Below are 17499 nucleotides of genomic sequence, written 5' to 3' on the forward strand. Positions count from 1 at the left end.
TTGATTAAAAATCTTGTTCCACAAAAAAAAAAAGAATATATAAATAAACTTTAATCGTAGTGCAACCAGTTATTATATTTTAATTGAAAACTATTTAAATGAATATTATTAAAAAAATTTAAAACCAATCTAAAAGTATACACATTCAGATAAAAAAAAGAAATTCATAAATGGGTTAGTAAGTAATGGATATCTGAGGTAACAAACATAATAAAATACAATTGAATTGAAAACCTCCTCTTTTTTGAAGACAGTTGAAAAAGTCGAATAATTTTTTATATTAAAAAAGTATATATATCCCATAGGAAAAGAGATAAAAAACAAAAAAGGATATATAAATGTCGGTACTTTGGTGCGAAGTGCAATAATAAAAATGTGATGATAGCACCGGCTCGTGCAGTTCCTCAATACATTCCCGAATATACAGATGGCAATTTAAGTAAGGACAAATTTTATTTGCTCTGTAAAAACGAAATTGGTGAAGTCCATACTCGTGTATTCAGAGAAGATAGGTAATAGAATATAAAAGTAAATGCGAGCGTATTTAGATAGGCCGATAAAAATTCAATGTTCCCTCCTAGCTCTCTTACGTAAGGCGAGCGGGAGCGCCTTGTCTTGATATTTCTCTATCTAAAAAGGATAAATGAATCTATAAATTTATATACCAACAATATTATATTGTTATGGCTACAATAAAATATTTTCAGTTAGATAATTGGTCCACAAACAATAGTTTGATAGTTTTCATATAGGGAGATAATTATCTTGGAAGATATGTTAATATTAAAATAGGATAACCTAAAATCAAATTATATATATATATTTATATACAATTACATGTATTTGTTTTTAGCTATACGACGATGAATATATTACTGCGGTTGGTAGTAATTGTATTTGAACTGAAAAATTCAGGTTGTAAGTTATTGGCCTGAAAAAGTTACATTACTGTAATGGGTTCACTTTATAACGAAAACCTTGTAAGTGGATCGAATAATATCGATTTTACATGTATAGACTTTCTTTTGATAAAGGTAATTCTCTAAAAATACGTCATTGCTTATAGTACGGTAATCAATGTTCATTAATCATATTGTATTTGTGCCGTAGCTATTGTACGAATTCATTCATCAACATGAGGTAAACTGTTCTAGTTCCAAATATAAAAGGCAGGTAAATATAAATTTTAAGTTGATATCTATGGACTTATAAATTTATTTGACGAACTGACTATTATTGTATAGCTGAGAAAAAATTTAAAGGTGTTTATATAATTACTATCTTTTTGCTTCACCATCTTGTACCTATTACTTTTATTCCTATAGGAAATTTAGTAAACCCATTTTTAGCGTATTTTATTCCATCCCAAGAGGAAATTATTCATACACATGGATGTGTAGGAAATATTTAAAATATCAAGATAGATACAACTGTGCATTGATAGATCAATAAGTCTGTAAACCAATAAAGAACATATATATTGATATAAAATATCGACGGTTCATGAGGTATATTATAATTTTAATAACTCACAAAATGTCTGCGCTACATCGCAATCATGATAAATGTAGCAAGGAAATGATGGCATTTTTCAAGATGTTCTACTTTGATATTGGAAATTACTCTCCAAATTGATTTTGTCGTTGTACCAAATCATTGTTTTGCTTTTTCTTTTATTGAGACAAATTATTACGTTATTTATATAGACTTATAACGGTGAAACATTACATTATGTTAAGCTGTTAGCCATCGTGCTGAAGGTAAATTATTATTTTCTTCTTATGAAAAATATCCTTAAAAAGACGTACAATTAGTCTGTCACAAAGAAAAATTATTTATTGGCGAGAAAATCTACTTTACAGTATGCTTAAAACTAAATTTAAAGTGATATACGAGTAGTTAGTGATGTCTAACTAAATACTGCTGTAGTGGGGTATAATGTGCTTATGACTACGAGTATATAGAGGAATAATATTATTCATTATCGAATTAATTCTAAAAATGTTTTCACTGATAAAAAGATAATATCTCTAAATATTACAGGCTATATTTCCCATTTAAATTCATACGAAAATGAGAGATAACTACGAGCAAGCATAGCTACGAGATTTCCTTTTAGTAACAGAAATGTTACATTGATCTGTTACTTCTACAGTCTGCGTAAACTATTTAGTTTAAATTATTATTCGTGTAATAAAAAGTAATCATTTTTCATTAATCTAGCAAGCACATAGTCTTTGTATTAAATTTTATCAAAATTTACTCAGTTGTTAAGAAGATCACATTAAATTCATTACACAACATCGAATCAAGTACCTTTTTCCACTATTATTTTGATAGAAATTTATACTACATAATGCATAATAGTTTTTATATTAATTTATTACAATAAATTATTAGTGCTGTTACAGTTATATTTACTGAGCACTATTGTGAAATACTTTCCGATATTTCTTGGCTGAACGAAACACAAGTTTGACGTTAAAATTACATAATACACACCATTTAAAGATATTAAATAATCATTCCCTTGAATTATTACGGTAGAATTTATGACGAACGAAACTTTAAGTCCCATTTGCTGCGCCGATTTCGGTATGAACAAGAACACGAAATTAAGTCCTAAAATTCGGAATTGCATTTCATGATAGACCCCCTAGTTTTTAGCGTTCGCATGACTGGGATATGTTCACTGACCGATATGTAAAATCCTTCTTCATCCCATTTAGTACGTGTATACAAAATTTCATAGTGACTGATTAAGTCGGTAAGACGCTAAGAGGAAACAAACAAACAAACTTTCACATTTATAGTAATAGTCAGAATATTATTAAGAAATCATAATGCAGCTACTACGGTATACATATATATTTTTTAAACATGTAATCTTTAGCGTTGTTAATTATGTTTAAGTCGAAATTATCATACACTAAATTAATATTAATTACTTGATGGTGTTCCTGTAAATTCGTTTGTATTGTAATTTATTGCCTTTAATTTCCCAACCACTATTCAACACGTCGCTCCGGGACTTTACTACGTAATAATTCTATGAAAATTTATATGCTATTTCGCAGTGATGTAATATTACAATTAAAAGCCCCAACTAGTACAAAGGCTACAAAAATAAAAGATCAGAGGAAACGATAGTCAAAAATAACGATGAAATATTTAAAAGTATACAGATTCCTAATATTTTACGCTGTTATTCCAATCTTGCTTAATTATACAATATTAACATATCTGCTTGTATAACAATTAGTCTGTTATCCTAAGGTTGTCTTAAAAAGATCGCTCTCAACAATAAAATCGCCTTACTGTAATTAAACAACTGTATCCTTACATTCATTGTCTTGCTTATTCTCTATATTATATAATGCAAATAAAATATCTTCTTTCATTTCTGACTGTGTCTTAAAAGTATTTTTGACTTGTATTTTAAGACTCATAATACATTTAAAGTGATATTACATTAGTAATATTTGGATAATAATATTTGGATTTGGATCTTTTCTTTCGATTTAAATTTTCCTGCTTTTTACAACATTATATTTGGTAAACGTTAAACGTAACTATATAAAATTAAATAATTACAAAAATTTATAGTTTTTGATATATTATTATCGCCTATAAATAAAATAAAAGTAAATATAAATTTAAGAGTACATCTTCGCGACAATCATAAAATTATGTCATCTTCATCAGTGTCAATCATTTCTATCCACAGTAATCAGATTTATAATAACGCTAATACTGTGGGCGTTACTGTAGTTATATTATTTATATTGTTAAACAGTTATATTGAATCTAAATACTCTAGAACAATATCAAAATTTTAATACTGAGGTCTTTATTGGGCGTCAACGCGTTGAAGTCTTTTCATAGGAATAACTGACCTTATTAATTAAAAAAATAAAATTATGTTTTCAGACCACAAATTTGAATATTAACAATATAATATTACCCAATAATTTATATATTGCCATTGTATTACTTATTTTCTACAAGGCAACTGTAAAAAATAAACATTAAATGAATAATATGTTTAATTTCGATTACATTACTAAGAGTAAGTTATAAGGATTAAAACCAGATGCGTTTATGAGGAATATAAATAGTTATCTACATAATCGCAATATCAGTTTACAACTATATTGTAATCTTCAGCGATATAGATTCGTCCTTCACATTTCAGCGGGGCAGGTGTTACGATGCATGCCTGCACTAATCCTGACTTCCTTAAGCCGACAGTGGCGTGGTTATGATCAATATTTACGCAGATGTGTCACTTTTGGTCGCCGTCGTATTATTCGTATTACGTAATATGAATTTAGTTTAACTATTGGCCGAGCAAGGACGAACTTAGCCTGAATAGTGCCGGCTGGCGACGACCCCGGCTGACACTGCATGCGCCACTCACCTCACGGGGCTCACCCTAATTATTTAATAAATATCTCACTTACAATTATTATTTTACATCTTACTATTTAACCGAAACTATCAAATGTCAACATATTTACATCCGATACAGGCTCTACATCGAAAAACAACCTAGACCTCGCAAAAACTACATACGAAACATATCGATTTGAATAATACAATTAAACATAGTTAACCCTCTTAGTAATTACGGCTAGACATTAAAATTACGAGGGGTGATCGTGATAAAGTAAGCACGCATGCCGCAGGTATACTTGAAAAGCTACGAAAACACGTTCATATGTAACCGTAACCGGAAAATCGCGGAAAGTGCAATATCGGGCGTTCAAATTGTCGGTGCAGATCAGCTGATCACGTGGGTGCGGTACTTACCGGCTGCGATCATCAGCCACCACCAGCAGTAGCAGGCGGCCACGAGCGCCCGAGCGCCGGTCATCTCAGCGGCAGCGCATGACACGCGCGCTCTCGCCGGCCGCCCCGGCGGACTGAGCGCCGCCCCGCACGATCGATGCCCGCTCGCGCCTCTCCGGCACGCACCCTCCCGAGCTCCCGAGTTGCGACCCCGCCCCGCCCCGCCTCGCCCCCCCATTTTCCGAGTTTCCTTGGAGAGCGCGCGCGCTGCCCCGTTTTCCGGCAGATCGCTGACCGCCCCTAATTGATTGGGCTTGTTCATTTGCCGAACGCATTTTAGGTCAGCACCGCCGCAGAGTGTCTGCGTTTTGTTATCCTGCCAACCACCTGATAGAAGAACGGCCTCGTAATCACCAACACAGGATTTATTATTCGTATCACTTCTTGTACTGTAGTATATTCTGTGGTAGCGGTAAGAAGACAATTGTAGGATAAAAAAAAAAGTTATTATACGATTTTCTTGACAATTGCGATTTTGTGAATTAATATAAGTAGATAAGAAGAAATACATTAAAATATTTACCGTTAGAATTTTGTACTGTAAAATAAAGTGAAAACAAAAAAATTACGTACTTAAAAAGAAGACGGTAGGTATGTACCACGTGACGATTTTCAGAAAATATTTTTCCAGGAGTCATAACTTGAACTGCATTTAATTTTATTTTCGGAGCTAAAATTTTAAGTTTATTCGAAACTTTGAATGTAACTTGTACGAGCTTTTCTGGTACTACTCACACAACACAACAACATCACACAACAAATGCACATCTCACCTACCCAGGGAAGTAGTAATCATCAACTGGACCAAATTATAAATGCCAAACAATTATATCAGTTCCCTGGTTAACGAGCTGGGCTTAATCCTAGATAATTTTGAGAAATCATACAATGATTCTCTAGGGGAACCACGAGCATCACCCAGAACCGTGTCGGGTTCTGGGTGGTGCTCGTGGTTTAAAATTTAGAACATCTCATTTCAAAAATTGCATGATCAAAGTTAAATGTAGGATCTTATTTATGCAAAGCAGTGTACCTAGCACTTACCAATGCTGCATGAAGGTCATTATGTTGTCATTTATCAATCGTATCACAGTAGATATGAACTGTGCCGTCTACTTCACAAGCCCTGCCACTCTTTATGATATTATTCTTTATAAGAAAATACGCGAAGAGACGTTGCGTCTCTTTGTATATTTTTTTAATGGGTGATAATGGTATGGTAACCCCGCCTGCGCTATCGGTATACACCGATATATACGGGGCACCAGTGCAAGGTGATAGGTGAGAATGGAAAGGCAGGTCAGTCATCGTGACGAATTCAACGATAAATTAGTCACAATGGTTTCCAGGGGGAACCGCGTGGAGGTCGATCTGATAGGGTATATTGATAACAATGGGGACTAACCTCCCCATTATTATCACTCCCTTCCCCCTCTCTTTGTGTACTAGAGTTTTGTGTAGAGAATTTGTGTGTAGAGACTGTATCAAAGTAAGTACTCTAAAGAAACTGTTCAATATAACCAACCGCTAATTTCCGTTACTGTAAGACTAGACACAATTTAAAAATTCAGTAACATCACCTAGATGAATGGCGGTTCCGTACTGTACGTTTCACGCATTACTTCCTGCCACGTACTGTAAACATGTGGAACAAATTACCTACAGCGGCATTTCCTAATTAAAACGACATGGGGACCTTCAAGAAGAGAATTTATACCTTTTGAAAAGGCAACGCATGGGCTGCAGTGATCACTTACCACCAGGTAAACCGTTATATATGTATATGTTATTACACTTGAAAAAAAAGATACAGCGATTAGTTTAACAATTTATTAACAAGACTTATGTCTGAAAGAGCAGCTCTATCCTCAAGCAAAAATAAAGCAGTGAGAGAGAAAATGATTAGCAAATAATGTAGTGCATTGAAGTTAGGTATAAGATAAAAAAAACTTAGTCTAAAAACGAAGTAATTAATTAAGATGTTATGCATCTTGGTGTAAGAGAATTTGCTAAAATTATCTAAAATGCCACGATTTGTCAAAAGGTACATCCGATCGGTTTACAAGAAGCCAACTGACCGTTTACTCCCTTGACGTGATATTGTAGAAATCCTACCAATCTCGTGTCAAATCATCATATCTGTAACCATTTTTATCATATACTAACAATCCGCCCTGGCTTCGTACGAATAGATGTAAAGATAAATTAATATTTTAAATTAGCTTAGGCAATAGGCAATTTTTGGATATTTTAGGTTATATTATTATAATTTTCGTAGCGATGTCTAACTTTCTTCAAACTGGCTTTTGATTTATACGAGATTAAGATCATGGAATAGACTATCGGCAGTATAGTTATTCGTGTATAAATTAAAGTTTGGTCGAATCTATCCTTAAACTAATATATAATCTATGTTACTCTAATAATATAGCTTTCTAAAGATTAAAACATTTTTTTATTTAGTTTAATAGTTTTGAGTTTATCCCTTATAAATCAACAAATAAACAAAAAAATAAAATCCTTTCTCATTTAATATTAGTGCAGATATGGATATATTTGATCAAATCTAACAATACCTACGATACTATATGGATTGTAACCCGAAACAAATAAATATCTGCAAAGCAATGCATATGAACATTGCTTTAAGGCAGAGAAATAGGAAACATTCACTTAATACTCTACCATCTTGTATGCTGGCTAATTATTCAACATAGGATTCGATTAGAACTGTTTTTTTTTAGAAATAATATAAATATGCATATGTATTGTAATAGTATATATACAAATTAATATAAATGTATTAATTAAAATCGCGGCCATTTACAATTGTTTAAAGAAAAAAACACAATTTTTTTTACACTCAAACTTTTTTTTTTATGATAGCATGACACGTGACCAAATCATCCTGAGCGAACTTTACGATGCGTTTGATAAATTCAAGGTCATAGGATGAAGGGAGCACGTCACGGGAAAAATCATTCCACAATGTTATGGAACGGTTCACGTAAGAAATGTTTAATTTTAGAGATAAACGTCTATCTTATAAATTACTAAGCGTTTTCTCTTCTTTTACTACTAAAAGGTCCTGCCATTGATCAAGATCTCATCTGATGGAAAGCGATATTGTGGTCTAAGATGGAGCTCGCGAGCTCACGAATTGTTGTATTGCCTCTACCGGCACTTACCTAGTTTTTTTTTTTTTTTTTTTTTTATGGGTGAAAATGGTATGGTAACCCCGCCTGCGCTAACGGGATACGCTGGCGGAGCACCAGTGAAGGGTGATAGATGACAATGAAAGCAGGCCAGTTAGCCCATCATGATGAATTCATCAGGAATTAACCATGACAGTTTCCAGGGAGAACCGCGAGGAGGTCGACCTGGTTGGGTATATTGCTAGCAATGGGATTCTCAGTCTCCATTATTAACAATCCCTTTCCCCCCGGCACTTACCTAGTCCATTACATAAACGCACGGGATTTATATCATATATATATTAAGATTAGATATGTAACTACTAATGAAATATTTACTGCGGTAATGTACCAATAATGGTTTCTATTTAATATAGGATTCCAAATCTCTCCTAAAATTTTTAAAAACTTATAGCTTATCCCATATCTATCTATCTTCACGCTAAGGCTCTTGCAGGGCAAACAAACAGAACTGAGTGCCAAAGACCTCTATTCTTACATAAATATATCTATCGATTGCTTCGTCCACTCTTAAATTACCGGTACAACTTAAAAATATTTCTGGTTATTAATTATATATTTTTTCAGTTTCATAAGTTTATAACCTTGTTTAAAGTATTTAGGCATATACACCTTCATATAGCATATAAATCTCACTACATATTAACAGAAAGTGGTAACGTCGTTTATATACCAACATGAACAGCACCGTGTAATGGAATGGTGACATTACTTTTAGCATGAACCAGTGACGAACGATAGATGGGTCCTTAGGTGGGCTATATGATGACCATATCTAACATGGTAGCGTTAATCATTGGCGTATATAGAGGTGGGGTTGAGAGGGAGATGGGGCCACCGCCTTAGAATTGTGTGGTGCCCACCCCATTAAAAGATGATAAACTTTCAGTTATAGATAACGACAGATTCGACTATATAATTCGTATACAGGTGCATTTAGTAAAGTACCAGGCCTCCTTCACTAAAATAATCTTAAATACGCCATTAGCACTAATAGTTCGTAATAGACCGATGGACGAGTTAATAAAGTCACATAACCCTTATGTTCGTTACACCTCTTTGTATGGAACTCTAAAAAGTTGGTTTCCAACAGTTTAGTCCTAAAATTAATGTCAATGCCTGAAACCTTAATCACAAAAAGGCCTCTAAGTGGGGTGAAGGGATTGTTAGTAATGGGGTGGTTAGTCCCTGTTACTATCAATGTACTCTATCAGGTCGATCTCCACGCGGTTCCTCCTGGAAACTATCGTGACTAATCGATCATTGAATTCGTCATGATAGGCTAACTGACATGCCTTTTCATCCTCACCTATCATCTTTCACTAGTACTCCGCCGGTGTATACCAATAGTGCGGGCGGGATATACCATGCCATTATCACCCATAAAAAAAATTGGCCTCCAGGTAAATAAAGCCTTGAAGTTGTTGCCATAACAGTTTAACAATGGCCGTAATTTTCTACATCAATAAACAGTAAGAAAACAATAATTTACACTATATTTGCAGTTAATATTCGTATTTTATAACATATTTTGTATTATAAAAAAGCAAAAGATTAGTGAGCTTATGTAGGTGCTGCCTCGGCCGAATGATTAAAGAACTAAAATTAATATCATGAATTAGTTCTATCTTTTGCCACTTGATGTCCAATGGCGCTATTTGTTGGAGAAAAGAGTATTTACCATTTTATTGATAATTAATAATTCAACAAATGTTTATAATAAGTAAATACTTTATTTGTTATTATCTTCAAATAGGTAGATCGTTTTATATTTTTGCTTTACCCATGCTCGATTACTCAAAAATTCTGTATCAGATAGGTAGTACATATTCTACTCTTAATCTATGATATTATTCATGGCGTGTTTACCAAAGATAGGTGTACACCTATCTTATGTGTTATCATTTTGACATTGATATTTGACATTAACTTGATTTTATATTTTTTTTATAAAGTTAGAACTTGGAATGGGTAACCAAAATAAAAATAATTTATTATCATAAATAATAACGTTGCTTTATTTGAATATTTCACTAATATGCAGTTAACTATTTACAGAAAGGAAATATATTTTCAGGATTTTATGATTTTAGATTCCTTTACAATTACATAGAATACTATAAGGCTTAATACTTCTTGATACTGAAACATGAAATTTAAACGCGGGTATTACGACGTTTTTCTGCAAACTTGTGCCAAAAATCCATCCAGAATTGCCGTGAGGCATTATGATAACAGTATCTACAAACACTATACGTATTCCGAGTTATATGGTGTATGTGAATATATATCGCAAAATCTGCAACAACTGAAATGTAATAAAGGCATAATTGGATTAATATCTGAAAGAAACATCATCATACCATGTGTCATAGCTGCGTAAGTAATGGTTATATTAGATTTATTAGGTAGTACTGCCTCTTAACACTAATTAGATATTTTACATGATTTCAGGGCTCACAAATGCTGCACAACATTCATGTTCCTGGATCCATCACAGGATGTAGAAACTGTAGCTAAGGATATGAAATTTACAATTGTCATAAATATTACAAATAAGGATGCAGCAACTACATCTGAGTTATTTAATAAAAAACCAGATAAGTCCATAACCATTTTTGATTTGGTTATACATTTTTATAATTTTGACTATCAGAATAGTACTACACATGTACCTGAACACTCATATATAGCAATGACATCTGGCAGCACTGGAGAACCAAAACACATACAAGTGCCTGTGCAATGTATTCAACCAAATATAGATGATTTAACTAAATTATTTAATATTACTGCTGATGATATAATATATTTCTCTACACCACTAACATTTGACCCATCCATGATAGAGATACTGCTCGCCTGTATGAATGGAGCCTCTCTACTTATTGCACCTGAAAAAGCAGACATATTATTCCCCAACAACAAAGAGAATTCTGTGACATTTTGGCAACTTACACCATCACGATTTTTTCAGCATTCAAATTCTGATATCAAGAATAAAATATTAAGTGCAAATTCAACATTGAAAATACTAGCTTTAGGTGGTGAGCCATTAAATGGTGTGAAGAGACTAAAGGAATTGAAAGATTGGGATAATAAAACTAGAATATTCACATTGTATGGAGTAACTGAAATGTCATGCTGGGCTTGTGTTGCTGAGTTAGATCTTAACAAAATACTAACTGACAAAGAAATACCATTAGGTAACTGTCTGTCAGAAACAGAATTACATGTGGAATCAAATGATGACAATAAAGAATGTGGAAAAATTATTTTAGGTAAGTAGTGTGTAAATAAAGAAATAATATTTTGTATTGTGTTTTAATTTAAAACACCTATAATTAAAACCTTTTATATTTTCAGTAAGCAAAACAAGAAAGTGTGTTATATTAAACAAAACCATTGGAAATGAAGATGAAAATTCTTTAAAATTCATTGACACTGGAGATTTAGGTGAAGTAAGAAATGGCACTGTGTATTATCGGGGTCGCAAAGATGATATTATTAAAAGATTTGGGCACAAAATTAATTTACAGTTTATTGAATCAACTATAATGCAATGTCCGAGTGTGAAAACAAGCTCCTGTATCTGGCTCCCAAAACCATTACTTCTGATTGCCTATTTCTCATCAGAAACACTTAGCAGCCAAGAGTTGTCCAACTTTTTGAAATGTAAACTTGATGATAAACATTGGCCAGATAAAATAATTAGAGTTGACAATTTACCAACAAATCCTCATGGGAAGATATCTAAATTGATATTATCTAAAATGTTTGAAGAAACAATGAACACACCACAGACATTAGATTCCTTAAAAGTGACTTTCTTAAAGGAACTTCAAGCTGTAATGGGTCAACACTTCACTTATGACCAAATTAAAAGTAAAGACTTTTTTGCCATTGGTGGCACATCTTTTCTAGCGATATCTATGTGTAATAAGCTTTCACTACTTTGTCCAAAATTTGGTAAACTAATTCTCCCTTACTTAATGTCTCAAAAAAATACTATAGATGATATTATGCAATTGGCATATAAAGAAATACATGTTGATGAAATAAAAGTTAAGAAAAAAATTAAAAGGTCACGGTCAGATGCAGGTGGTTATGTAGATAGTCAGTCTTATAAAAGAACTAACACAAAAAGTCTGACAAATCCTGTAAAATTCATTGTGTTATGGTCATATGATACTGGAAAATGTGTAGATGCTTCTCCATCTTTATTTCAAATAGGATTGTAAGTATATTTATACATACATACATATCTGTCACGCCTGTCTCAAGTATATTTATGGTATGTATGTACATAATTTATTTTAAAAATAATATAATGAATATTTATTTACTATTTATTATAGATATACTTGCCACATTATCATTCTTATGTGTTTATTTAATTATAATACCTTCTAGAATATTTTTTGAAAACATGGCTGTCATGAAGGAGTCAAGTTATGTCTTATGATTTGCTTAACTGATTTTGATAAAACAAACGCCAGTTTTTAATTTAAGCTAATGTCAACTCTATAATCTATTTTCACGCCAAGTATCTTGCGGGACAGACAATATCTGTTTCATATTCATCATCACATCGGCCTTTAACTGTCCACTACTGAACATAATCCTCCCCACAAACATTAATTATGTACAAACATTTTGATCTTTACGACTTTATTGAAGTTTTTAATTTACTAAAATGATATTTATTAAGATCATTGATACTCCGCTAGCTGTATTACACGGCTCCACTCGCATGATTTATTGCGGAATACAATCAAGAATACTGTTACGTTAGCATATAATCTACCCATGTATGAAATTTAATACAAATCAGTTTATTAGTTTTTGCATGAAAGAGTAAAAAAACATCTTACCATCATTACGGTCTTTCGCTTTTATGATATTAATAGGTTTTTTTTACTTATTCTATAAACGTTCCAACGCAAACGTGGAAAATAATGTAATTAATTTACCAGAGGAAGACTACAAAAATAGTTTCCTACTTTTTTATAGGAAACCTTGGGTACCTCTGTCCCATTTGTGTTTTAACCGTAAAGCAGTTGTGTTTGCATGGCTCTGTTTCGGTTTGAAGGTTGGGATATGGCGTGAATTTACAGGGTACAGAGGAATAACACCTGAGTCCTCAGGAATGGCAACGCATGGGGAGTATCATGGGCGAAACAGTATACGCTGTTATGTCCATGGTACTGCTCATGTCTATAGGCGACGGTTACCACTTTCCATCAGGTGGGCCGTCAGCTTGTTTGCCATTCTAAGTTGTATAAAAAAAATTAAATACTTAATCCGAATATTATTGTTTTAGCAATTTATATGTGACAGTCGGGAGTCATTCAGGGAAGATTATAGTCATGGATGCGATATCTGGAATATTGCAGGGCATGGTAACAGTGAAATCACGTGTTGAAGCATCTGTATTCTGTTACCACAAGAGAGACATGTCACCGTGCGGTGTGGTTGGTGCTTACGATGGCACAGTGGTATGCTTCCAATTAGAAACATGCAAAGAGTTGTGGAGAATCAACATTGGATCAATGATAAAAAGTAAAGCAACATGTTGCAATGATCTACTCTACATTGCTTCCTATGATGGAAAAATAAGATGTATAGATATTGCGGTTAGTATATGTAAAAGCCTTAATTTTTTATTCAACATAATATGGCAAACAATCTGATGATCCACTTAATGGAAAGTGGTAACCGTCGCCTACACTATGACTGTAATATGCTCTGACGGCCATTATATTCCTCAAATACTATCATTCCTTGGGACTAAGGTATTATAATGTCTACATGCTCTGTAAATTCACTCAATTTTACAATTAATCTCTGTGGAGAATGTTTATCCAGTGATTTGAACTTCTAAGCTAAATATCTAAACCATATTATAGTCGGTTAAGAATGGACAAATATGGGACTTTTTAAAGTTCGTTGATAATAAACAATTGCAAAGTTTTTATTTATCTTTATAATTGTTTTGAAAATTCCAGATAGGGGTAATCAAAGAGACTATATATGTGGCAGATCAAGGTATATCAGCTGATCTAGTACTTGCTAAAAACAAGTATGTGTTAACCAGTACACTGTCTGGTGTGTGTGCAAGTATACATACTCTAACCAATACTGTGGCTTGGCGCTGCACACTGAGTAGTCCAGTATTTGCAAGTCCTGTGCTTTACGATGACGACAAGTATGTGGTATTCGCGGAAGTTAATGGTGAAATACATTGCACGACCGTTGAAAAGGGTATTAAGGTCAGTTCTTAAATAGATATTATTAAGCGCGGCGGATGTACATTCAACAGATATTGGAGATGTATGTAGACATCACTAAGAATCCATTTTTTAAACTACGAGTTAAAAATAAATGTGGTAAATAATTTTTTTTTTTGTGAATTAATAATGACGCTAAAGCGTCACTTAGGTGTGTGTCAGCTCGTAGAACTCGATTAGTCCCACGCAATCTTTTTTTTCAGAAATTTTTAGTGTCTTGAACATAACAGTTATGAGACATATAGTAGAAGTAGAAATATATAGACGACATCGACTAGCGATAGTTACCACTTCTCATCAAATTTACTATGAATGGGTCAGCACTAAAAATTGAAATTGCTTGACATTGAATTAAAATCGTTAGGTCAGTTAGCTGAATATTATTATAACGACTGTTTGCAACGGTTTGGGTAATTTGGTCGTCATGCATGATTTTTTAAATTTAATATAATTGTTTTTATTACAGATATGGAAATATCAAGGAGCAAGAGGTAACATTTTTTCCTCCCTCTACATAAAAGAAGTTGATAAACTGAAATGGCAAATGGTTTTTGGCTGTCACGATAACAAAGTTTACAGCATTAATATCAAGAATTTCCAACCTAGCTTGAATTGGAAAGCACAACTCACATCACCTGTATACTCCACTCCATGTGGTCTAAGTGACAAATTAATACTTGCTGCCTCTAATAATGGCAGGTTATGCATTATAGATGAAGAGAACGGGATAATATTGGCAGAACATCATCTGCCAAATGAAACATTTTCATCACCAGCAGTTTATGGAGATTACATATTCATTGGTTGCAGGAATGACCACCTTTACTCTTTGAAATATGTTTTAAATTTATAACAAGCCTATCTAGTCAAATGTAAAGTATGGATATAATAGATAATCCACATTATACCTAATAAAATTTTACCAAAATATAGCAATAAAAACATGTTTAATAAAAAAGTCCTTTTTAAATATTATGTATCTTTATTGATGATCTTACACAAAACATATACATGTATAGTGAGCATTCATATTTTTGACATATTACAAATATGATATGGTTACAGGATCAAATAATGTACCAAAATGGAATGCATAATTCGACAAATAAACTTACCACTTCTCTTGTGCAGATCATTATTAGCAGCATTTTAGACTTAAATAATAAAAGCATCTTAAAGACAAATAAAATCATTTAAATAATAATCTTTTTTGAATCTTTTTGGTAATAATACAATAATACATTTACTGGGGCCATTTCAATGAGAATAGTTGCACATATACAATTATCTACTGCCAATACACCTTAGCTCTTATAAATCTTTACCCAAAAATCCCTAATGAACAATTCTTTTTATAATTGTTGCGAAACAGTTCAGTAAACAAAGATTAAAATTAACAAGCAATTTATGTATATAGGACTTATTTACTGCTCTTCTTCTCCCAGCTCCACTTTAACTTTGGAAAAGTCAAAGTCTTCATCAGTACCCCTCTTATAAATCTTTAGCACATCTAAACATGTTGTCTCAAAGTGAGTTGTTGCATCATAAGATTCCGAGATGAAGATGGAACTTTGGCTGCCATCATCAGTAGGTTCATAATAATCTGTTACAGAGACAAACTTCTGCCTGATAGGTCCCAACAGGTCTAGGCCAGGTTTTATCTCAGATTCAGGATCATTAGTTTCAACTGTAGTCGACACCATAGCAATGAACCATCCCTTTGCAGCTACCTGGTGTGTATAAGACACCAAGGACACATATATATCAGAATGCCTGCCCACTTGCTTCTGAGGAATGATAATCTGGGTAGATAGGGCATCCTTTGTATTAGCAATAGGATGATCTAATAGGCAAATGCAGCGAATCACTTGACCCTTCTTGCGCACTCTGTCAGGGACATAGCTGGGGTCACAATAAACTTGCTTACACTTGGCTATCTCATTGCCAGAGCGTACTCCAATAACTCTGCCACCTTCTCCTAAGACGATCTCATCAATGGGTTTGTCCAACATGTACGTCCCCCCATAGATAGCAGAGAGACGAGCAAAGCCTTGAGGAAGCTCACCTAATCCATACATAGGGTATAAGTATGGGGATTTACCATATCTTGCCAAGGAATCCGAGTACAATTTAATGCGACGAATGGTTTGAATAGCCGGCTGTTGGAGGTAATTATCATCAAGATACAGTGCTAGCGCATGACCAGTGAAGTCTTGAGTATTTTTATCAAGACCAAATTTATCATATAATGATTGCATATTCGCTGTGCTGGGATCGAAATCCTTCCAAGTTTTGCAATCTTCCTCTTGGAAATCTTGTACGTAAATTAGGAAATTACGGAAACGCCTCTTTTCAAACATACCCATAAGGTCAGATGCCAGTGCTTCCTTTTGATCAACCGGCACTTTAGAGATCTTACCGCCTTTGTAGACATAGCTACCTTCCACCGATTTGAATTCCAAATATCGGGTCACGCCCGTATGTATGAGCAGTTTTACAAGAAGGCCATTCGCCATCAAAAATTTGGGAATCAAGTCCACGTTCCAGTCGCGGCCTCGACCGTAAGTTTCGTCCGGAGCCGGTGCATTGAACTTTGCGAACAATTCTTCTAACGGGGTAATTGACGCAGATTCTCCGCCGTAGTACTTGTTACGATCAATGTGCAGTACCTTCTTTCCGGAGACAGATAACATCCCGCTAAGGATACATTCTTTGAGCCCAGTGCCCAACACGATCGCGTCGTATTCTTCATCCATGGTGAAAGAAATCAAAAAGATTTATTCAATATAAAGGTCCAATTGGAAATAATTAACCGGGAGATAAATGTCAAAATGTCGGAACAAATATGTCCGCCATGGGTGACGTCGACGAACTGTTGCCAACATAATACACATCCATACCATAAACATTTTAATGGTCTCCGTATACGATTTTTCTCCTAAGATACTATATAATTTTTATATGTTATATTAAACCTATGATATAACTAGTTGTTCCTAAACTTAAGGAAAATTAAATATAACTCATATTAGATATTATCTTTGTCTATAATACATATATTATATATTTACTTAATCTATATTAAGTATCTTGTATATTAACTTTAATTATTGATGTACTGTTAATAATCTGTGACTTATGCT

General features: G+C 33.4%; 3 protein-coding genes across 7 annotated transcripts in view; 1 reads left to right on the forward strand and 2 right to left on the reverse strand.

Annotated features, from left to right (window-relative positions):
* Window positions 1-4969, reverse strand: part of LOC113523586 (protein kinase C-binding protein NELL1-like) — a 58505-nt gene extending 53536 nt beyond the window's left edge. For all 5 annotated transcript variants that reach the window (XM_052902775.1, XM_052902774.1, XM_052902777.1 and 2 more), the window contains exon 1: window positions 4813-4969. In XM_052902775.1, the coding sequence (XP_052758735.1) occupies window positions 4813-4876 (64 nt within the window). In that variant the 5' untranslated portion in view covers window positions 4877-4969. The remainder of the gene's footprint in view (window positions 1-4812) is intronic.
* Window positions 4970-9991: 5022 nt separating this feature from the next.
* On the forward strand, window positions 9992-15628 carry LOC113523413 (beta-alanine-activating enzyme). The gene is made up of 6 exons (XM_026909379.3): window positions 9992-10445; window positions 10521-11347; window positions 11433-12303; window positions 13390-13702; window positions 14075-14338; window positions 14823-15628. The coding sequence occupies exons 1-6, from the start codon at window positions 10216-10218 to the stop codon at window positions 15207-15209; spliced, it is 2892 nt and encodes a 963-aa protein (XP_026765180.2). The 5' UTR covers window positions 9992-10215; the 3' UTR covers window positions 15210-15628.
* LOC113523395 (rab GDP dissociation inhibitor alpha) lies at window positions 15319-17233 on the reverse strand. Its single transcript, XM_026909353.3, has one exon. The coding sequence runs from the start codon at window positions 17110-17112 to the stop codon at window positions 15781-15783; it is 1332 nt and encodes a 443-aa protein (XP_026765154.1). The 5' UTR covers window positions 17113-17233; the 3' UTR covers window positions 15319-15780.
* Between the last annotated feature and the right edge of the window lie 266 nt (window positions 17234-17499).

The sequence above is a fragment of the Galleria mellonella genome, unplaced genomic scaffold (assembly GCF_026898425.1).
Source record: "Galleria mellonella isolate WM207_F2 unplaced genomic scaffold, CSIRO_AGI_GalMel_v1 utg96, whole genome shotgun sequence".
NCBI lineage: Eukaryota > Metazoa > Arthropoda > Insecta > Lepidoptera > Pyralidae > Galleria > Galleria mellonella.

What these genes read in the sequence shown, in the direction of transcription:
- LOC113523413 (XM_026909379.3), top strand. Translation starts at nt 10,216, where the DNA reads ATGAAATTTAAACGCGGGTATTACGACGTTTTTCTGCAAACTTGTGCC. An exon ending in TCTTTATTTCAAATAGGATT is followed by an intron (nt 12,304 to 13,389) that starts GTAAGTATATTT and finishes TTATTGTTTTAG; the next exon opens with CAATTTATATGTGACAGTCG. An exon ending in CCGTTGAAAAGGGTATTAAG is followed by an intron (nt 14,339 to 14,822) that starts GTCAGTTCTTAA and finishes TTTTTATTACAG; the next exon opens with ATATGGAAATATCAAGGAGC.
- LOC113523395 (XM_026909353.3), bottom strand. Translation starts at nt 17,112, where the DNA reads ATGGATGAAGAATACGACGCGATCGTGTTGGGCACTGGGCTCAAAGAA.